Consider the following 21028-nt stretch of genomic DNA (forward strand, 5'->3'; position numbering starts at 1 on the left):
AGAGGGCTCTGCAGTGATAAGGATGCCTGTAGCAGTGTTTCACTGAGCCCCTGCATTTCCCTTTAATTCCGGGTCACCTGGAAGAACAGGGCCAAGCAGGGCCTTCTGGAAAGGGAAATCTTTGCTCTTCCTGAAAAACAGATGCCAAGGAGGGTGGTTTAAAATTCGGAGTTGGAGAGCATCCAGCAGCTCGCTTAACAGAAACAACAGCTAACTTTTTGGGCTTTAGCTGTGTGCCAGGCACCAGGATTAGCACTTTTTATAGATTATCTGTCAGCAAGGTGCCGTCATATCCTCATTTTACACTTAAAAGAATGAAGGCTTGGAGAATGAAGTAGGGTGCCCTGAGAGCCACACAGCTCGTAAGCAGGGGTGCCTGGTGTGAACCCAGGTCCCCAGTCTTACAACGTTCTCTACTGTTCCCCTGGCGCGGGTGGCTGGGTTGGGGAGGGGGGGGAGAGCAGTGGGCGGGGTTGTGGAGCGGAGCCTGGCCCTGAAATCCCAAACCTGCAGAACTACATAGAAGGGCTCTGGATGGAAGGAAGACAAGGAAGACGGCTGCCAATTTGGCCAGAGGTCCCGGGAGGCTCCGAGGTGTCCGGGACTTGCCTGAGGCCACGCAGCCACCCGCTCCTCCCTCCACCCGGGGCTCTTTCCAGTGCCTCTGGGGCCTTGGTGCCCATATCTGCCTGTCTGGATCTCTCTTCTGATTTTTATTCATGGACGAGCAAGCACGTGGCGTTCACAGGCCAGAACTGTGAACCGAGCCTGCCCAGCGTGAGATCTGGATTAATTACCAGCCAAACCGTACTAGGTTTTCAACGCTGATTTTAACTCCGGGCAGGAAACCTGGAATCTCGTTGATGGTTATTTGAAACAAATGAATTCCCCAGGCCTCACACATCCTCGAAAGCCAGGCGTCCTTCGAAGGTTCTGTGTTCAGTTCTTCACATCAGGCACTCAGTTAATCCTCATTTATCCCTTCAGGGTAGACAGAGCCGTAGCTATTGAGCCCATGGTGAATGGGAGCAGGTGGAGACCTCAGGAGTCTCCAGCTAATAAGTAGCAAAACCAGGATTTGAACAAAGATCAGCCCTCTGTTTAGTAAGTCTGCTCAGCTGCCTTCTTTCTGTGCTATAGAGTTAGGCCTTTCTCTTGTGGGAAATAGGGAGCCATTGAATGTTGTTGAGCCACAGAGCGCCTTGGGAAGGTGAACAAGCTGTGTAGAGAAGGACAGGAGTAGAGAGAGGGTGGAGGTAGAGAGACAAATGAGGGCATGGTCGCAGGTTCTCGGGGAGCAGTGATGAAGGCTGGACCAGGCTGTGACCACTGGAATAGAGAGAACGTTTCAGTGATGATTATATGCCAGTCACCGTGTTAAATGTTCACCATCTCTCATTTCATCCCTGTGACAATCCTATGAAGAGGCTCTTATTGCCCCCATTTTATAGGCCATAGGCTGGTTAAAGAACTTGCCCAAACCCAGCTGGTAAGGGGCAGCATGAGGTTTGAACCCAGGCCTGTCTGATGCAAAAGCCTTTGCCTATACCGTTTATGCTGCGCTGCCTCTCCATGGTGCAAAGAGGCTTTGTGTGACCTTGGACAAGTCCCTTCTCTGCTCTGGCTCTGCAGAGAACTTGGCTGAGCTCTGAGGTCCCTTGCTGTTTTATCTTATCAAACATTTAGCTGAACCCTAGGGGGAGAGAGAGAGAGAAATAGTTCCTCTGAGGAGACCGTGGTCTAACGGGAGTGATAGGCTTCTGAGCAGACAATTCCCCAAACAATATGAAGCCTTTACAATAGAGGGAAAGAGGGGACTTGACTCAACCTGGGGGAGGGATCAGGGAAGGCTTCCTGGAAGAGGTGACAGCCTGGATAAGTTAGCTAGGCAATAAAAGACAAAAACTTCAAAGACCTAGAAACAGCAGCTGCAAAGGCCTGAAAGCCTCAAAGAGCATGAGTTCCTTAGGTAGGGACCTCAGAGGACCCCTCTTCTCAGCTGCTGGGTTTCCATGCCCAGAGCTCTGGACAGGCTTGTTGAATGACTGCTTGAACTCATTCTCTGCTGCCACTTCGCACTGATGCCATCTTCTTGCTTTTTTCCTCAGGGTCCCCCTGGGCTGCCTGGGCTCCCTGGACCCCCTGGTGCACGGGGGCCTCGGGTAAGTGATCACACACTGTCCTTGGGAGCTCTGGTTGGCTCTTTGGCCTGTATCCCACAACCCCCAAGTTCCAGCCTCGCTGTGCGTCCTCAGGCTGTTTCCCGTCCCACGTGAGGACCCATTTTCCATTTTGCCCATTGGAGTGTACTTAGGGCTCTTAGGGGGCACCGTGTGGACGGGCGTGGTGTGGGAGAGCAATGACCTCTTACAGGGTCTCAGTTGTTCATTGTGGGTGTCACCCGTGGCAGCCTGGAGTGGAGAAGGGGTTTCTGCAGACCACACGTCCTGAGCTGATGGGTTTCAGCATCTGTCCAGGACAAAAGCTGGCTTGGGAGGACATGACCCTCACATCCATCTCTGCACCTCTGCAGGCACCTCTGCAGGGCCTGGGGTGGGGATACCGACATAGGAAAGGTCGGGGTGGGAGCTACCCGTGCTGAGAGGTCTCATCAGAGGCTGGAGGATGGCTTGGCTGGGCTGCAGTGGCTGAGATGAGCTCGCCTGAGCCTTGGTGTGAAAAACCGCTCCTACGTGTCATACCTCCTATGTCACTTAATGCTGCCTTGTTTGAGCCCCTCTCCCCTAGGAGCCCCATGGGCCAGTACAATCGTTCTCCTTTTAGGGACGAGGAAACTGAGCATGTAGGAAATGGAAGAGCCCAGGATGGGAGCCCAGGCTCTTAACCATATGCTGGGATCCTTGGGGGTTTCTCTTGTTGAAAAATCTGTCCTTTTCCCAAGAGGGCTCAGACCCATGACGCCTGGCACCTGTGCCTAGGCTGAATCAGCCTTTCCCACGCTGGGTGCCTGGCAAGGCTCTGGCAGAGACAGCTGCCTGGGGCATATTTTTAGCTCTGAACCCAGCGGATGGTTCTGGTTATGCAATTACTCGAGCCCTAGTTCCCTCCAGACCTGGCCCTGTGCTCTCTGGGCCCAGGGCTCTGGAATCTGCTGTCTAAAGCAGCATTTCCTCCTGGCTCCAGAGTCTCCATGGAGCATCTACCCAGAGCTGGGGACCACAGAGGTACCAGGGATACTGCTGGCCACAGGGCCTTGCAGCCTGGGACCAGGAGGAGGCCCTCTGACTTAGCAGGCACCTTACCTATCCAGACCGCTCCTCTGCACCTTCGCTCGGGCTGTTCTCTCCACCTGGCCCCGGCGACCTGGAGTGCCCTTCTTTGCAAGCTCCTCCTCCATCCCCTGCAGAGATCCAATGCCACCACGTTTTCTGATGACTGTCCCCTTCTCGGAATTCCTGCAGCAATTTATCTGCCTTTCTGGATGGCACGGATCACTTCCGAAAAGCTCACAGAGACTGCTGAACTCTGTTGACCGAGCTACATATGCATGACCTCACCCTCCTAGTCATCCCAAGAAATAGGTTCCAATAAGTGTCCCCATTTTACACGTGAGGAAACTGAGGCTCAGAAAAGTTGTTACTTTGGACAAAGTCTACCATAAATGCCAGGATAAATGCCAGAGCTAGGACTGAAGCCAGGCAGTGTGACCCCAGAGCCTATGATGGTAACGATTTATTGCACTGATTTTTCTCTCTACTCAGTCGGGCCCTTGTGGGCCAGAGGCAGGCCCTGTTTTTCTCTTTCTTACACAATGCCTCTCAGAGTGCCCTGCATATAGCAGGTGCTGGCCAAATGTTTGCTGAAGAGTTCTAGGCCGAGAGTTAACACTTCACCCCAGAAGCTGTGTGATCTTAGGTAAATCTCTTCCCTTCTCTGGGCCTCAGTTTTCCCATCTCTAAAGCACGGGGTCCTTCCAGGATTTTCCAAGGCATTTCCTTAGAAAGGTATTTCCAAGGTTCCTCCCAGCTCTGAAATTCCATGAGTGAGTGAATGGCTCTCCTGACATCCTTCTTGGGCTCTCTGTGTGCTCCCCTCCCCATCATCCTGTTTCTAGACTGGAAATTCCATAGATCATAAAATTCCAGAGATAATAGAATGTGAAGATTAGACAACCCCAGCTCCTCTCTCCACAGATGGTGGCTCTGGGGCTCAGGGAGGGGCAAGGCCTTACCTGAGGTCATCCAAAGCTCAGTGGCATGCCCCTTCCCACCTCCGCATACTCCCCCGGCCCGCGGAAGGATGTTGGGGAATCCCTGGGCCCTCCCCACACCCGGCTTTCTGGGCTGCGGCATTTATAGAATTGGTCTGCTTGGCTCCCAGTCAACTATGTGCTGCTTCGTTTCGCTGCAAGGCAGTGGCTGGAGAGGGGAGGAGAGGTGGGGGCGGGGAAGCAGGAAGAAGCCCCCACCTTCATAAACTGCAGATGGGGTAGCCGAGTGCTCCAGGCCACCGTCTTTGGGGTAGCTGGGGGGCACAACTGGGGAGAAGTGGCCACTGTTGGCCTCCCACAGCCCATGCCTGGTTCTGGAGTGCTGGTCGGGGGCCCCTCCTGAAACGCCTTTACGCAACTTAGGCCCAATTCGGGCTGAGCCCTGAGGTTAGACCCCAGAAGCCTGGGCAGGGGTGAACATCTGAGGTCCTCCACATTCCTTGGAGACCACTGGGCCCTAGTTACTCATAGGACTTTTGGGGAGAGCAAGGCTGGGGAGGGGGAGGGCTGCTCACAGCTAGTTCCAGGTCCTGACACTGCCAGGTCACATCCATATGCCAGGAGGCGGTGCTCGGGGGCATGCTTGCGAGGGCTGGAGAGCTGCTTCGTTTAGAGAGAGCGTCACCCATGACACCGTATCAGTTCCTCAGGCTGAGTGAGCTTCTGAACACCGTTCCTTCTCAACGTGTTCAGAGAAGGGGAGGGTCCCTGTTCAGGCGTCGAGGAAGAGGGAGGTGCCATGGTTGGAATGTGACAGGCTGCAGCTGGAAAGTTGGCCTCCGAGAGGGAGGAAGGAAGCAAGTTCATACACAGCTAGCCAGATGAGTCAAGAGGGGCCAGGGACAAGGGCAGTGTGTCTAGAAGCCGGTGTGGTGGGGCACCACTGGGCCTCTCGAGGTGCCTCTCCCCACCCCCTCTGCCCCCAGATTATTCCTGCTAGACAGAGACTCTCGGGAATTACCTGACTCTTAGGGCTCTGTTTCTATTACTGGCTGCAAGACTCTAACCCAGGGCCCTTGCTGGAGAAAGTAGACATAACAGGTTCCAGCTGTTATATGGGATTCAGATATGACCTGGGAAAATCCAGTGCCATGAATAAGCCTTAGACCTGAAGCCAACAGGCCTGGGTCCCAGCCCTGGCTCGGCCATCGCTCTGCTGTGTGACTTGGCCAAGACTCTTTGACTCTCTGGGCCCAGTCTTCCTAGCTGCTCCAAGGCCCCCAGAGGACCCGTAAGCTCAGAGCGTGTAGGAATCTAAGGGAGAGCCTCTGGCTGGGCTGCGGCTCCGGAGGGATGCACCTTTGCTCGGGAAATGCCACATACTCCCTTCACTGAGTTCTCTACTCCAAAGGCTCACACAACAGCACGGTTGGAGCCGAAAGGGAGCAGTTCGTTTAGGCAGAAGTCCTAGAAGATCCCCGGGAGGAAGTAGCATTTGAGCCAGGCCTTGAAGAATGGGGTAGGTGTCAGCTGGGGATGGATGGGAAACGCATGCCAGGTGATGGGAACAGCACAGGCAAACGTGATGAGGCATGGGGGAGGGAAGCAAATAGAGAAACGGGTTTTGAGCCCGGGAAGCCAGCCTGGGAAGGGCTGCGGGGCCAGGTGGAGAGAAGGGGGAGGCGGCAAAACTCCGAGGTTGAGGGCTTGAGCTCTGAAGCCGGACATCTGAGGTTGAGCTCTGGCCCTGCCTCTTAGCGGCTGAGTGACCTGAGAAAGTTCTAAACCTCTCTGAGCACCGTCTTCAAAATAGGAATAATGATAGCTTCTACCTCGCAGGTTAGTAGAGTAAAACGAGGTGATGCATGGAAAGTGTTTAGTGCAGGGGCAGGCACTGAGGGGGCCCTCCCTAAGAGTAGACTGCTATGATAGTCCGCTGAGGCTTGGCTCGGTGAGAAGACCCAGAAGGGTAGGGGGAATGTGCCGGGCATTGCTGTGGGAGGTGCGTGACACCCATTTTTCTCTCACTTCTTTGTTTCTTTCCCCTTTCAGGGTCCTCCTGGGCCTTATGGAAACCCAGGCCTCCCCGGCCCTCCTGGAGCCAAAGTGAGTGTTTGCAGTGGGGTCTGCAGGTCGGGCCAGGGAGTGGGTGCTGGGGTTGGGGCCACATTTGGGGTGCTTCCTAGGGCCTCCTGGTGGGAGGGCCTCAGTGCCACAGGCAGTCCCGGAGCGCCTCCCAAGTGCCAGGATGGTGACACAGTGGGGACTTGGGAGTAGAGCTTCTGGCTGGGGGTGGGGGGGCTAGGGAGAAGAGGACAGCTGCCACCTACAGTCCTCAAAGGAGAGCAGGAAGAAGGGTCATTTGCTGCTTAATAGGGCGGACCTGGAATGTCGGACTAGGGATATAAGTTTTATGGGTCGTAAGACTTACCCTGTCCGTCTTTCAAGCTGGGGAGGGACATGGTCGTGTTTGAGGACGATCAGTGTCGTATGGACGTTGACTGGAGGAGGGGACCAGAGCAGAGGCAGGGAGACCTGGGGTGGTACAGGGGAGGGATGAGGCTAGCCCAGCCAGCCTAGGGATGTGTGAGGAGGGGAAGCGGCTGCAGTCACGATGTGGGGGGGAGGTAGAGACGACGGGGCCATAGGCGACAGAGAAGAGACCAGTGACTCCCAGGGGGTAACCCGGGGGACCAGACCCGGGAACCCAATGAGGATGTCATTTGGGACCCTGGAGCCCCGCCAGGTGGAGACCATTTGTGGACAGACCTTTTGAAACTCTGCAGAAGGCTGAGCCAGAGATAGAGCCTTGGGGGGGGGGGGACAGGGGGTGGTGGCCACCTCCCCCAGGGAACCTTTCTGGAATGCTCCAGTCCACTTTAAGATGAGCCCGCAGAGACCAGAGTGACCGGTACTCTGATGCCGGCTGGGAACTGCAGCCCCGCAGCTCCTCGGTCTATTCCTGCAGCTGCGGCAGTGAACAGGGCTGTCCAGGGCTGTGCTTGGAGTGAGCAGCCTGAGCACCAGAAGGTGTGCCAGGCCAGCAACATTTAGGTCATGGGGAGAAGTCTCCAGGAGTGGCCGGAGACACAGGAGGAGGGGAAGGAAATTGCAAGGTCAGGGAAGCCAAGAACGCAGAAACCGTGTGGAAAGAGTGTGAAGCAGGCTGGAAAGGCAGAGGGGCTCCCGGTCAGGACAGAGCCCGGCCCAGCCTGCCCTCCGAGGGTCACGAGAGTGGCCAGGCCCAAGGTGATTCTTTGCTAAGCCTGTCGTGCAGGTCGGGTGGCTTAAAGAAAGTTTTTATTGTCGGCAATAATCACCGTATATTGGACCTTACTGTGGGCGCTATGCATGCACTTTATGTAACTTGTCTTCATTGGATCCCCACAAAGACCTAAGGAGATGGGTGGAGATACCGTACCCATTTACAGATGGGGAAACCAAGGCTCAGGCACCTTAAGCCAGTGTCTGGGAAATGGTAGCAGGTACCTGCTCCAGTGGGCCGGGCAGAAAGAGGCAGCTCCCGTGGAGACTTCTGCTTTGCACAGGGCTCAGGTCTCCCAGGCCGTGGGCTACATCGCGATGTCGAGGACCCACAGCTGTTCCAAATCACCGGGTCTGCTCAGGAACACGCTTTTCTTGGTCTGGCTGGGACCGTCCGGTCCTCCCCACTCCCTCCAGCTTCCAGATTGATCCCTGGCTTCTATGGGAGCAGAGGCTCCTTCTCCGGCCCATGCTGACCCCACACTGCAGGGCCTCAGCCCCAGGCCCACGGCAGCCCTGGTCTGGCCTGCAGCCCACTCCCTCTCATCCAGCCGATAGGTGTGCTGAGGCAGGAGGGGGCCCCTCGGCTGCTTCTCCCTCCATTTTGAGAAGCAGCCCTGGGTGCGGTGAGTGAGGCTCGTACCTAGCAAGTGACTCTGCCTCTTGCCGCATAGAGCTGGGATGAATGGACTCAGGGTCTCCTGGACAGGATTCCAGCCTGCTTCTGCACATAACAACTAAGGGTGTGGGTTCCAGAAAATACACTGGAATAAGAGGCTGCTTCTTCCATGAGTGCTTGCGTAAAACTCCAAGGGGGAGTCATGCCCTTTGCCTGCTACCTGGCCTGGAGCCCAGGGGTGAGCAGAGGTGGCCCCAGGACAGGCCAGTTGGGTGGGAGCCCCCAGTTCGCTGGGCTTGGATCCTGGGCTGCGCTTGATCTGTGGTGTGGCCAGGACAAGGTTAGAGCGGAGGCCCTCCCTGGATGGAATTCCTGACTCAGCTGAAGACAATGCTATGGATCTGCACCAAGGGTGTGATTCTGGGGAGAGGGTCCTCACTGTGTTCCAGATCCCCCTTGGGCCTGGGAGGTGACCTGATGGGACCGTAGGGCCGGCCTCCCGCAGGCCCTGGGCCGGCTCCTCCTCTTCCACATGATGTTGGCTTCTAGAGCCGCCCCTGGGGCCACCCACCTATTCATCTTCCTTCAGTCAACAAACGTTTATTGAGCACCTACTATGTGCTCAATAATTGATAGAAAAATCAGGAAGGTCTGCCCAAGTGACAGGGAGCCTCCACTTTGGATGGGTCACTGTGCATACATTGTTTCAGGGGGTTGATGGAGCCCTCAGGAGCTGATGGTCTTGTAGGATGAAGACTGAGGGGTGGGAGAGTCAGGTGGATTGAGCAGAATCAAGAAAGGGAGGAAGAGCAAAGGAAGGACTTCATGCCTCTTGAGGTCACAAAGGGCCAAGGTGACTTTCCCGGGTTACTGGCAACGACCAGCAGGGGCAGGACTATATTTTGGATCCTTGGGTTTGCCCGCTGGAAGACACTTGTCAGGGCCGCTGCAAGCCAGAGCCACGGTTCAGCCCAACCCGCCTGCCCTAGACCCCAAGGCTTACCCATGCGCCCATATACCCATATACCCCACGCTCAAATCTACCAAGAAGACGGAGGGTCAACCCCCACATGGAGTCGAGATCAAGGGCTTTGGGAATGAGGCAGAGAGGCCAGCACCCTGGGAGGATGGCACTGGCTGACGTTTAGAGGCCCAGTGTTGAGTCATTGGATTGATTCGTGGAGCCAACCAACCCACAGTTGTTGCTGCAGGGAAGGGCAGTGATGAAGAGCACAGACTCTGGAGCCAGATGATCGAAGTTCACATCCCAGCTCTGTCCTCTCCTAGTTCTGTGACTCTGGGTACATCATTTCTGCTTCCCGTGCCTCAGTTTCCTCCTCTAGCAAATGGATAATAAGAGTAGCTGCCCCCTTGAGTTGTCATGAGGACTAACTGAGTCACTTAGAGCAGTGCTGGCCTGTGGCAATGCTATGGGAGGGTCAGCTGTCAGCACGTGCAAGGTGTTGGGCCAATGTTGGGGCAACAGCAAGTGCAGTCCCTGCCCTTGCGGAAACAAGCTAACCGCACTGGCAAATGCAGAATTATGCCATGATCAGGGTTCCACATGAGAAGCATGGGCTGCTCCGATGCCTAGCCCAGTGGGGATTGGTCTGGTCTGGGAGGTGAGGTGTGCCTTTCCGGAGGGCAGACGGGCTGAACTAAGGTCTGAGGTGCAGCGGGTGACAAGACACAGAGGCAGGGGGTGGCTGGGGAGGGTAGCAGGCCTGGTAGGCGGTGGTAAGACTTTTGGACTTTAGCCAGGGAGCAATAGGAATCCGTGAGCAGGGTTTTGGCAGAGGTGACATGATCAGATGAGGTCTGTAAAGGCCACTCGGGCAGCCTGAGAAGCAGGGCTGAGAAGCCGGTGGGGAGGTCTGGAGCTGGGGATGCTGATGGGCCATGGTACAGTCAGGTGGGATGCAGGGCCGGGTGCAGGTGAGGGGCTCTGGGCCAAAAGCAGGTGGGGCTCCAGCCATGAAGAAAACCAGAGCTGCCCATGCCAGAGGCTCAGGCCCCCGGCCCACTCTTCTGGGCACGTGGTCGCTCCATCCCTCATGTGGATTACCTAGGATTATTATGGGCCCTTGGGCACTAGGGGAGGAGAGGCGGGCAGGAAGGAGCAGACCTGGTGACCCAGGCAGCTGCTGGTGGAGCTGGCGGGAACCGGGGTGGAAGCAACCCTACAGGGTTCTCAGGCCCCAGCTCCCGCCTTTCCCCCTTCCTCTGATGATGGAGTTGGGCATGCTCAGTAAGGAAAATGTGGAATAGTCTAGAAAGTATCGAGAAGAAAGTAAGCTCCCTGCAATGGCCCTGCCCAGTGATAAGCGCTGAGTTCATTTTGAGGACTGGGCCAGGGACTGGCCGAGAGCTTCACATACTTTTTGGGCACGTGTTATTACCCCCGTTTTCCAGATGAAAAAACTAAGGTCCAGGTGGCTAAGTAACTTGCCCAGAGTCACATTTCTGAAAAGTGGCAGAGACGGGATTTGGACCCTCTACTGCCTAACTCCAAAGCCTGCATGTACTTTTAGCTACGAGGCAATTTTGCTCCACAGCTAGCTCTGTGTCCTTCCTTTGTGGATTAACGTATATTATGTATGTTAACATATACATATATAACACATACATTTTTTATTTACTTTATTTTTTAATGTTTATTTATTTTTGAGAGAGAGAGGGAGACAGAGCGTGAGAGGGGTAGGAGCAGAGAGAGAGGGAGACACAGAATCTGAAGCAGGTTCCAGGCTCTAGGCTCTGAGCTGTCAGCACAGAACCCAACGCAGGGCTCAAACTCATGAACTGTGAGATCGTGACCTGAGCTGAAGTTGGATGCTTAATTGACTAAGCCACCCAGGAGCCCCACATATATAACATATACTAATCAAACTGCATTCATACGCACACAAAGATATAGATGTACATACACATACATGCACACATACATATAGGTGAATAATTTAAAATATGCCCTATACCCAAGAGCTTTATGTGTTCCACTGTTATTTTGCTAGCAATTGCCTTCTAGAAAGATTGAACCAATTCATGCTGCTGCTAGCATCAGAGGAGGGTATTTTAAAAAGATAATTTATTCTTGTTTTCACTTCACTTCATTGATCATTGAGAAGAATGTGTTTCTTACATCTGTTTTCCATTTGTATTTTATCATTTACAAAGTGGTTTATCTGGAGGGTTGGGATGCTGTCCTTTGTTATGGATTTGTAAAATTATTTCTATTTACATACTAAGATTAGGAAGGCTTCATCTACCTTACAAATATTTTCCAGTTTGGCAGCTTGCCTCTTCAGAGTATTCATGATGATATTCACAAAGAAAAGTTTTATCTATTTTTTTTGGACCAACGATCACAGCTCACACTTACTAGGAACTTATGTCAGATAGTTGGAGAAGGTTCCACCCGTATGTAAAATTTATTGTTCTTTATTATTTAAAAAATTTTTTTTAAATGTTTATTTATTTCTGAGACAGAGAGAGAGCATGAGTCAGGGAGGGGCAGAGAGAGAGAGGGAGACACAGAATCAGAAGGAGGCTCCAGGTTCTGAGCTGTCAGCACAGAGCCTGAGGCAGGGCTCGAACTCACAGACGGCGAGATCACCACCTGAGCCGAAGTCGGACGCTCAACCGACTGAGCCACCCAGGCGCCCCATATTGTTCTTTACTTTTATACGCAGACATTTCTTTCCTACCACATGATCAGATAGGTATTCATTTATATTCCTAGTCATTTCATAGTATCATTTGTATCTTTAAAAAAATTTTAAACCATCTGGTATTAATCTTCATGGGGGGCTGGTATGAAGTGGGGTTGTAACTTTATTTCCCCCCCCAATATTAACCATTTATTAATTAACCTTGACTCTACTGATTATTATATGACAGACCAGGGTCTATCCCTGGCCATTCAAGTATGTGTCATTGCTCTGCTTGTATATGTTTTGCTTAAATACTATTTTATGTGACATCTACAATCTTTACTCTATGTGCCTTCCTCCCTGTCTCCCCGTTCTTTGAAAATATTTCTGGCTATTTATTCTGTCAGATGAACTTTATGCTCATCTTAATCATTTCCTTAAAAAACACCCTGGGGGTTTTATTGGAATTGCGTCAAATGTGTCTATTAATTTGTGAGGAATTGACATCTTTAAAATATCATGTTTTCCTGTCTAAAACCATAACATGCCTTCTCATTTGGTTGCATTTTTTAACCATCTCTTAATAAACTATTATAGCTTTTATTGCATAAGACCTGCACAGCTCTGGTTTATGTGTAGAAATTCTGTATTTTTGTTGCTGCTATGAATGAAATATTTTCCCCATTCTATTTTCTAGCTGGCTGTCAGCTTTTGAATAGGACTGTTGACTTTTGTATTTTTGTCCTTTTTGTGTTTATTTTATAACCATGCCCTGTACTGAATAATCTTATTGATTTTAATAGTATGTCTGTTGGTTCTCCTGGATTTTTTAGACAGGCACTCATACCATTTGCAAAAAAGGGACATACTTTTGTCTCCTTTTCCTCAAAGGCGAGTTGTCTCATTTGTTTTTCTTGCCCTATTGCATTGGCCTGAACTTCTAAATGCATGATATCCACGTTATTTTTAGAGGAAGTCTGAGCCAACCCTAGCCCTAGAGTTGTCTCTTGGGATTCTAATCACTCATGTGCTCATTTGTGAAATATTTTATGATGCCTCCTCTGGGCCAGGCCCTGTGCTGGGTACTTGGATTAGAGATGACTTACACGGGGCATTTCTGGCCCAGAATTTCCCAGTCCTTCGTGATGTGTCCCTTCTTTGTGTCAGCCCCTCTCTTGACCTCAGCCACTCAGAGCCCTCTGTTCTCTCTACTTCCCAACCCTACCTGCAGAAAAGGAGCTCAACATAGTTACCACCCCCACTATATTTGTAGCATTTATGGGTGAGGATATACCTTTCCACCTGTCTTCTAGTTCTCAGAGGCTCTGTTAACTAGTCCAGATGGAGTACTATTCCCCACACAGAGAGGGAAAGGGGCTTGCCCAAGGTCACACAGGCTTGTTGGCTGGAGAGCTGGGTTGGCAACAAGGCTCTCATCCTCACCAATGGCTAAGCAATTAATTAGACTTTATAGATCCTTCTATTTCTCACTGGGGAATCTGCATGAGTCTGGCTGGGAAGCCATAGTCTTCTCCATCCCAGAAGTCACACATGCACCTGACTAGGGATGCCTCGAGCATCCCTGCAGCTAAAACTTCATCTGCCTCCCTCCTTGTCTCCCTCCAGCCTGAGCTTAGCTGGAACTCCCTTTAGGAATTTCCTGTCAGTCTGGGTCAAGTTCTCCCTGACTTCCTCCTGTACTCCACTTAGCACTGGGTTGTAGTGTTTTCATCTGCAGTGAAGTGAAATGTAAAGAGCTTGGGCTCAAGAACCAGACTGCCTGAGTCTAAATCCCATCTACAAATTGTCTGACTTTGGACAAGTCACTTATCCTCTGTGCCTTAGTTTCCTCATCTGTGAAATGGGGATGGTGATCGTTGCTACCTCACAGATTTATGTGTCCGGGGCTCAGAAGAGCTCCCAGAAAATGCTAGTGCCTGTAATGATAACAGGCACTCTTTATCATTACTCGTCTCTGGTTTCTCCCTCGAGAGTCCCCCATAGACATGAACTGGGTCTTGTTCCCCACTGCGGTTTTCCCTGTCTTTACCCCAAGACTTGGCTCAGAGTAGGTGTTCAGTATGTATCTATATTTGTAGCTATCGTACTGGGGCAAGGATTATGTCCCAAGCACTGCGCCGGCTGCTCATAATGCAGAGAGAAATCTATAAAATGGCCCAGGTGAGGAACCCGGACAAGGGAGCAGGTCTGTCACCTCGTGGGGTCTCAGTTCCACCTTTTATGAAGTGACAGAACAGGATACACGAAGACCCACCCCTGACTGCATTTCAAGCCCAGCTCCTCTCCCAGCTACAGACTGAGGTGGGCAAGGGCGGGGTGGGGGAAGCTGCTGTCCTTTTTTGGCCATTGGAATCCTTGGTAGCCCTGAGCCTGGCCTTGCACTTGCACCATGGACATAAAAGGCATCGGAGCAGGGCTCGTGAGGAGCCAAGGCTGGGAGACTGTGTGTGAGGGGTGGCCCGTGTGGGGTGGGGGATCCCGGAGGGTGGGCTCTGCAGAAGTGACCTGCAGGGACCCAGGTGGGCAGAGAGCTGGCGTTCCAACGGGAGGGGCCAGTCTCCCGCCTGGGGCAGCTGCCATTTGGTCAGAGGGAGTGCGGGAGAGTCGTCCGGGCTTCTCATTCATAACCGAGTAAGTGAGTGCTTTGAAGTCAGACAGACCAGGCGCTAGCTGAACCTGGGAAGACCTCGCCTCTTACCTGTGTGTCACCACAGGCTGTGACCCAGCCTCTCCGAACCTGTGTGTCGATCCTGAATTGCAGTGAGTGGGTGTTAAGAGGTCTAATGGACACAGTACCGGGCACGGAGTAGGTGTGCTGTGAATGACCTTCTCTTCCCTCTTTAAGGCTCTATCCAGTTCAAATGTGGCAATGTCTTGTGGAGAGTGGCTGAGTCAGGATTTGGAAGGGCTGAGTTCTGATGAAGAAAGGAGCCAAGTGGGAATTAATTAAAGTTGGCCAAACCACCCCTCTCATGTGTCACATCCATTATCTCACTGGCTCCTTGCCAGGAAACCTAGGACGCTGGTGGATGTGTGTGTGTGTGTGCGTGTGTGTGAGCACCTGTGCGCGAGAGAGTGTGTATGCATATGCCTGTGCGCGGAAGCGTGCACGTATGTGTGTGCACCCATGTGCATGTCTGAGTGAGGGTGCACGTGCCCTCCCGCACGTGTGTGTCTGTGTCTGTGTGTGCGTGTGTCCTGGGCAGCCCCCGTTTTAAGGCTCAGGGCAGTGAAGTGACTTGCCCGAGGAGCCTCTGGGATTCCGTGCCTTCGCCCCAGGACTTCTGACTCAGGGCCCAGCCTGGGGAGGGAGCGTGGGAGTGAGCGTGAGGGACAGGGATCAGGGGTTCTTGGAAGGTGACATCAGGGTGGACTGACTCTCCAAAGGACTGTTTTCTGAGTAATTTAGCCATGTTGGGCCAAAGGACCAGGCTGGCAGCCAGGAGCACTCTGCAGCCCTGTAAGAGATGCAGCTGGCGAACTCCACGGGCCCTTTCCCTCAGCCCCAGGCTCTTGGGAGCCAGGATCCTCACGATGGGGACGCTTCCGTATGCTAGACACAAAGGGTGCTTGTCTCTGACCGGGCACCCTCTGCTCACTGGCTTCTCCCCAGTTTACCATCTTCTCTAACTCATCGGGTCCCAGGGCATCCCAGAACACAGACCTGGGAATGACCACTTCAGGGGTCTTAGCTCCGCCAGTGCCTCATCTTGGGGCCTCAGACAGTCCCTTTCCTTCTTCTAGCCTCAGTTTCCCCAAATGTATCAGGGAGTGACAGCGCTTCCCTCACCCGCTTCCTCAGGCTATTGTGAGGATCTCATGAGATGAGGGCTTTGCAAACGGTAGAGGGCAATGCACAGATGTAAGTGGGTGTTACTGCACCGCCCCTCGGTAATTAGAGAATAGCGAGGTGAGTGTACCGGAAATTCAAGGAGAATCGGTCATGTGTCTTAGATGTGTCTCTGAGAAGCGGTCTGAGAGCTCAGGGGAACAAGCCCGGAGGCGGTCTTAGCAATACACACATGCAAGGACTCGGCACCCAGAGATCTACCGGTTGGTTGGGGAGGACACGTTCAGGCTGCGTCTTGAAGAATGTCTATGGCTTGGTGAATGAGGGTCGAGGACTGGCTTTCTAGGTGGGGGTAACTGCCTGAGCAATGACCGGGCAGCGGGGAAGCACAGGGCATGGCTGAGGGTGGGCTGTGGTCTGGCGAGGAGAAGAGGGACCCTGTCTGTGGGTTTGGCTGCTGGAAAGAGAGCCAGGTCTGCAGAGGAGGGGTGGGAGCAGATGACAGAAGATGTGGGACACACAAGGAGGAGTTTGGATGTGTCATCATGCAGTCAGTAGGGAGCTACGGAAGGTGTTAGCACAGGGAGGAATTGAACTGGAGAAGACCCCACTGGAGGTGTGTGAGCCGCGGTGGGGGGACGGATGGGAGGGCATTTTAGTAGGAGGCAAGGCTTTGAGCAGAGCTTGTGGGGAGCTGGCCTCTCTAGATGACTTGGTGGCCAAAGTGGAATTGTTTTTGTTTCAGGGACAGAAAGGGGACCCAGGGCTCTCACCAGGAAAGGCCCACGATGGGGCAAAGGTAGGTTTCCAGGGACCCCAGCATTGAGGGAAGCGGGGGAGAAGACAGTAGGGAAACTGCCACGCCCTGGCAGAGACCGCCGTGTGACAGAGGCAGGGGTGGGAAGTGGCGAGGGAAGAGTGTGGTTTGGTGTTTGCGTTGAAGTCCTTCAGCTGTCCCCATGCCAAACCCAAGGTCTTTCCCTGTACCTTCTTTGGGGCTGCAGCCAATAAAGCCAACAAAAGATTTGGCCTATGGACAAACCCTTGGTGAGTGACCTTTTGTGTAATGCCCTGCATTTCTGCGGGGCCCTCCAGGTGACCCTTGGCATCCAGAAGCTTCTTGGGAGCATACAGCCAGGAAGCTTCCAACAGACATTCAGAATCCCCTCTGAGGTTAATTCGGGTGGACAGGTCTGTGGATTTCTAGGAGGTGGGCCAGAGATTCAGGGCTCCCTAGCTCTGAGGGCCATGAGACCAGAGTTTCTCGGGGAAGAGAGAACGCTTAGGCCAGAGGACTTCATCTATCCCTGAAGCACTCCCCTCCATAAACTGATTAAGGGGCTCGAAGGAGCACAGGACAGGTAGGAACAGGGGAACCCAGACTTTAAGGACCCCCCGCACTCAGACATACGTATCTTGGAAGGAACACGCGAGTCTGTCTGGCTTCCTTCTGGACACAGCCCAGGAGCCCTCCTGATGGACAGAACACTGCTTCTCAACCCAGCCCCCTGTGCTTGGCCACACAGAAGAGGCAGCTCCCTTTGATTTCCCCAAGAGAACAGTGGCTCATTCCTTCACACCCTCCCTGATAATTGTTTCATTCAGCAAACATTTACTAGGTACAGACATCCACATCCATGCCCATTTGCTCCTCATTGAAACCTTGTCATACAGGACCGATGGGCCCAGCTTGCAGATGAGAAAACAGAGGCCTCAGAAGCCTTTGCTGGAGGTCACACAGCTGGTCAGGTGCAGAGCAGGATTTGTAGCCGGGTCTGACAAAGTCCGGGGGCCCGGGCTTCTCTCTTGCTCCTGGGTTGTCTGTTCTCTGGTCTCATGGCAGAAGTGCCCCCTACTGGGTGACTACCTTGCCCAGCATGGATGAGGAATGGGCAGAAGGGAAGGTGTCTCAGGAATGCAGAGAGGGCAGATCGGAACGGGACAGACAAGTTGTGTGTCCCCTGGGGCAGTGGTTTTCAAACACGGTTTTAGCAGCACGCCTTTCCCTAAATGCTAGCTTGTGCCAAAGTCCAGTGTATGAAGTAGGTCAAGTGGAGTGACTGGGTTGGTGGGGAGGGGCTGGGGATCTGCCCACTCGGCCGCCCTCACGCCCCTCAGAGGCCTCTGGGCCTCCAGGAATCCTGTTCGCAGACAGCTGGCCATACGAGGGCACACCTGCAATTTCACGAGGGTCTCTGCTCCCGTCCCCTGCCTCACCCCTTTGTCTGTGTTTTGCAGGGCGACGTGGGCTTGCCTGGGCTCTCTGGGAATCCAGGACCTCTTGGACGAAAGGTACACCTTGGTTTCAACGCTTTGCTTTGTCCAGTGGATTTTCTCTCTAGCTTCCCAGCTTCTCAGCTTCTCTCATCTTCCGGGGCTGACAATGCTAGTGCCTATTCCAGGAAGTCCTCCTGGAGCCCCAGCCTGTAGGCCAGGAGCCTCCACTCTGCTCCAGGACCCTTGGCCCATCTTAGTTATTTTCCGCCTCTCCAAGTCTAGCCTCACCGGCCAGGGTGTACGAATCTGGTTTGTCACTCTCCCTGATGAGCCGAGCACAGGGCCTGCGCGTAGTAGGTGTTCAGGAAACGGGGGTGGTGGGGGTGGATGATGTAGGTCAAGGGTCCACTACTGTTTGCAAGATCGCTGATGGGGTTTCCAGTAGGCACATCGGCCTATAGCCGTGTCTTCAGCTTCCGCTCTGGCTCCCAGCTGTGGCTGCAGCCACCCTCTCTCTGGGCCATCTGGTTCTCACCTGGACCGATGTGGTATCTCCTGGCTCCGTCTTGTCCTTGCTCTGAGGGTCCCTGTGGCACAGGGGGACTTGGAGTATCACGTCCCCTGCATCCCCTTCACCCTCCGCGGCCAGATTTAAGGCCACGCCATAAATCTGAAGAGGCCAGACCCAGACAGGAGTCCGTGGCTGTCTGTGAGCTGGGGAAACATGGTATTTTCTGGCTCAGAGAACACAGAGGGACTCCCTCTCCCCACTCGCTTCCCCTCCATGCTCCAGTACTTTCTGACGGATGAGGTGTGAGTGGAAAAGTCTCTTTCCAGCACCGGCTCATAAAGCAGCCAGTGGTGGTCTCGCTCTGCGTGGGGGTGGGAGTCCAGCAGAGGTGGCAGGAGATGGGAAAAGCAGACTAGACCAGCTCCTGCCTGGGTTCCAGGGCTCCCTGCTCTCAGCAGATGTCTGAGGGGGCCCAGGGCCCCCATCCGAGTGGGACCAGCTTACCTGAGAAGGGAGAGGCGTCTTTTCTAAGCTGAGGAAGAGCCTCCGTGTGGTTGGAAAACTGGCAAAGCCATTTACGCCGAGGCCCTCAGTCCCTGGCTGAGGCTGACACACAGGAGTTTGGTCTGTGGCAGACCAGGGTCACCTGCTTGTGGAGGGAGGTGGGCAGAGCACGGGGCAGCGCGGGTCCCAAGGCAGGGACCCCTGACCAAGTGGTGGGAGCCGGGGAGGAGGGCCGATGGGCTAGAATAGCACCTAGAAACGTCACTGTTGGTGAGCACTCTCTCCTCCCAGGAGCGTCTTTGGTGACAACAGCAGCCACTTCATCCTGATCCTCTTGCGTGGCTTTCCTGCATCATCTCGAGTGGGGAGCCTTGGGGAAAGGGGACATCAGCGGGTGAGGGGTGAAGTTAGCGTTCTGTTTGCTCACCAGCACATTAAATTCGGTTGTCACCTCAGTGTGACGCCAGTTATCCTATTTATTCATTTATTTAACAGCATTGGTAGAATGCTTATTCCGTGGCAGGCAGGATGCAAGGCATGGGGCGGGGGGCTGAACAAATAGACAAAAATCCCTGTCCTCCCCAGAGCTTGCATCCCTGGTGTGTGTGACAGGGAGACAGATAATAAAAAGAAAAACAGTAAAAATAGAAGGACAAATGGCGAATGGGCAAAAATCGGCAGGAGAAAGGGAGTTTGGGGGGTTCCCATATTCAATAGCGTGACAAATTAGAGGGTGTGCAAAGAGGGACTGTCCTTGGTCATATTGATGTCTCACAATAGCTTCCAAGAGTTAAAGCCGTATTATGCCTATTTACAGCTGAGAAAACCGAGGCTCAAATAGACATTCATTCATTCATTCATTCATTCATTCATTCTTCCAATCAGTTAGCAAATATAGACGTAGGTACCGGGCCCCATACTGACCCTGGGAATGAACTCATCGAGGGCCTCATGGAGAATGAAGTCTATAACGGTGCTTCTCAGCCCCACTGTGCCTTAGAACCAGTGGGGGGGCTGTGGACCCCACCACACAGATTCTGGTTCATTTGGTGTGAATGCGACCCAGGTACAAGATTCCTAGCTGCAGCTGAGACCGAGGGCCACTGATTTAATGGAAATACCTTCTAGGGTCGCTAAGCTGCAGAGCTGGGATTTGAACCCAGGTCTCTGACCTTCAAGCTCTTTCTGTCTGCACAATGCCGATTGAAATAGCTTCTCAAATAAGAGTGGGACCATCAAGTGACAAAGAACCTCCCCACCTGAGAAGGGTCATTTGCCTGCCGTCCAGCTTGCTGAAGGCCTTTGCTGGGCCAATTCCCACGGGCTGGGCAGGCCGGCAGACCAGGCCAGAGAGACCCGGACGGAACCCAGCTCTGTCCCCTCTCCTGCTGTGCGAGCTTGGGCAAGTGGCCTCACGTATCTGGGCCTCAGCTGCGTCAGGGAGTGGTTGGGATTCAGGGAGAGAGGCTGGATGAAATGAAATGTCACATCTGGCATGGGGCCAGTGCTCGGTAGGTACCACACACCAATTTGTTGAATGAACAAATGATCGTGATGACCACGAAGGAAAAACACCGAGGGTCTTGCCCCTCTGGTCCCATCCATCATCTAGCCTGGTTACCAGGTAACCACCCTCCGCTAGTCAAGAAGGCTCCCAGACCCCCATTTGCACCTTGGGAGGGTGGAGTCCTGTGCCGTCCCTAGTCTGACCCTCCTGCTTTCTTCCCTTAGAGCAGCGCTTCCCAGCTGGGGTGATGTGGCCCCCCGCCCCGGAGAACAGGTAGCAATGTCTGGAGACAGTTTTGGTCATCAGAGCTGGGAGGGGGAGGCTACTAGCTTCTCACGGGTAGAAGCCAGGGAGGCTGTTGAATATCCTACGATGCACAGGACAGCCTCACAGCCTCCACGGCAGAGACTCACAGCCCACAGTGGCCGCGGAGCCGAGGCCGAGAGCAACTCTGCGGCATAGAAGCCCTTCTCCCGATCCGACGTGCCCTGGACCTCCCTGCCTCCCTGCCCTTGGCACGCTCTCTCTTCCACACTCGTCTTCACGCATCTGTCCCTCGACCCTGTTCTCAAACACTGTCTTCTCCAAGAGCGCCTCCCCAGCACCCCCAGGCAGAAATCACGCCTCCGCCCTCTGACCATCCAGCCCATCTTCTCAGCCCCTTTGGGACTCCGGCAGGAGACTCACTGGTGTCCTTGTCACATTGTCAGCTGGAGCAAGTGCACAGAGGACCTGTTCATCCTTGTTTCCTTGTGTGGGGCTTAGCACGGTGCC

General features: G+C 53.6%; 1 protein-coding gene across 1 annotated transcript in view; it reads left to right on the forward strand.

Moving 5' to 3' along the window:
* Positions 1-21028, forward strand: part of COL27A1 (collagen type XXVII alpha 1 chain) — a 140009-nt gene that overhangs the window by 18959 nt on the left and 100022 nt on the right. The window contains exons 4-7 of the mRNA XM_042912292.1: positions 2109-2162; positions 6224-6277; positions 16261-16314; positions 17754-17807. Coding sequence (XP_042768226.1) covers positions 2109-2162; positions 6224-6277; positions 16261-16314; positions 17754-17807 — 216 coding nt within the window. The remainder of the gene's footprint in view (positions 1-2108; positions 2163-6223; positions 6278-16260; positions 16315-17753; positions 17808-21028) is intronic.

Source organism: Panthera leo, chromosome D4 (assembly GCF_018350215.1).
Source record: "Panthera leo isolate Ple1 chromosome D4, P.leo_Ple1_pat1.1, whole genome shotgun sequence".
NCBI classification, from domain to species: Eukaryota; Metazoa; Chordata; class Mammalia; order Carnivora; family Felidae; genus Panthera; species Panthera leo.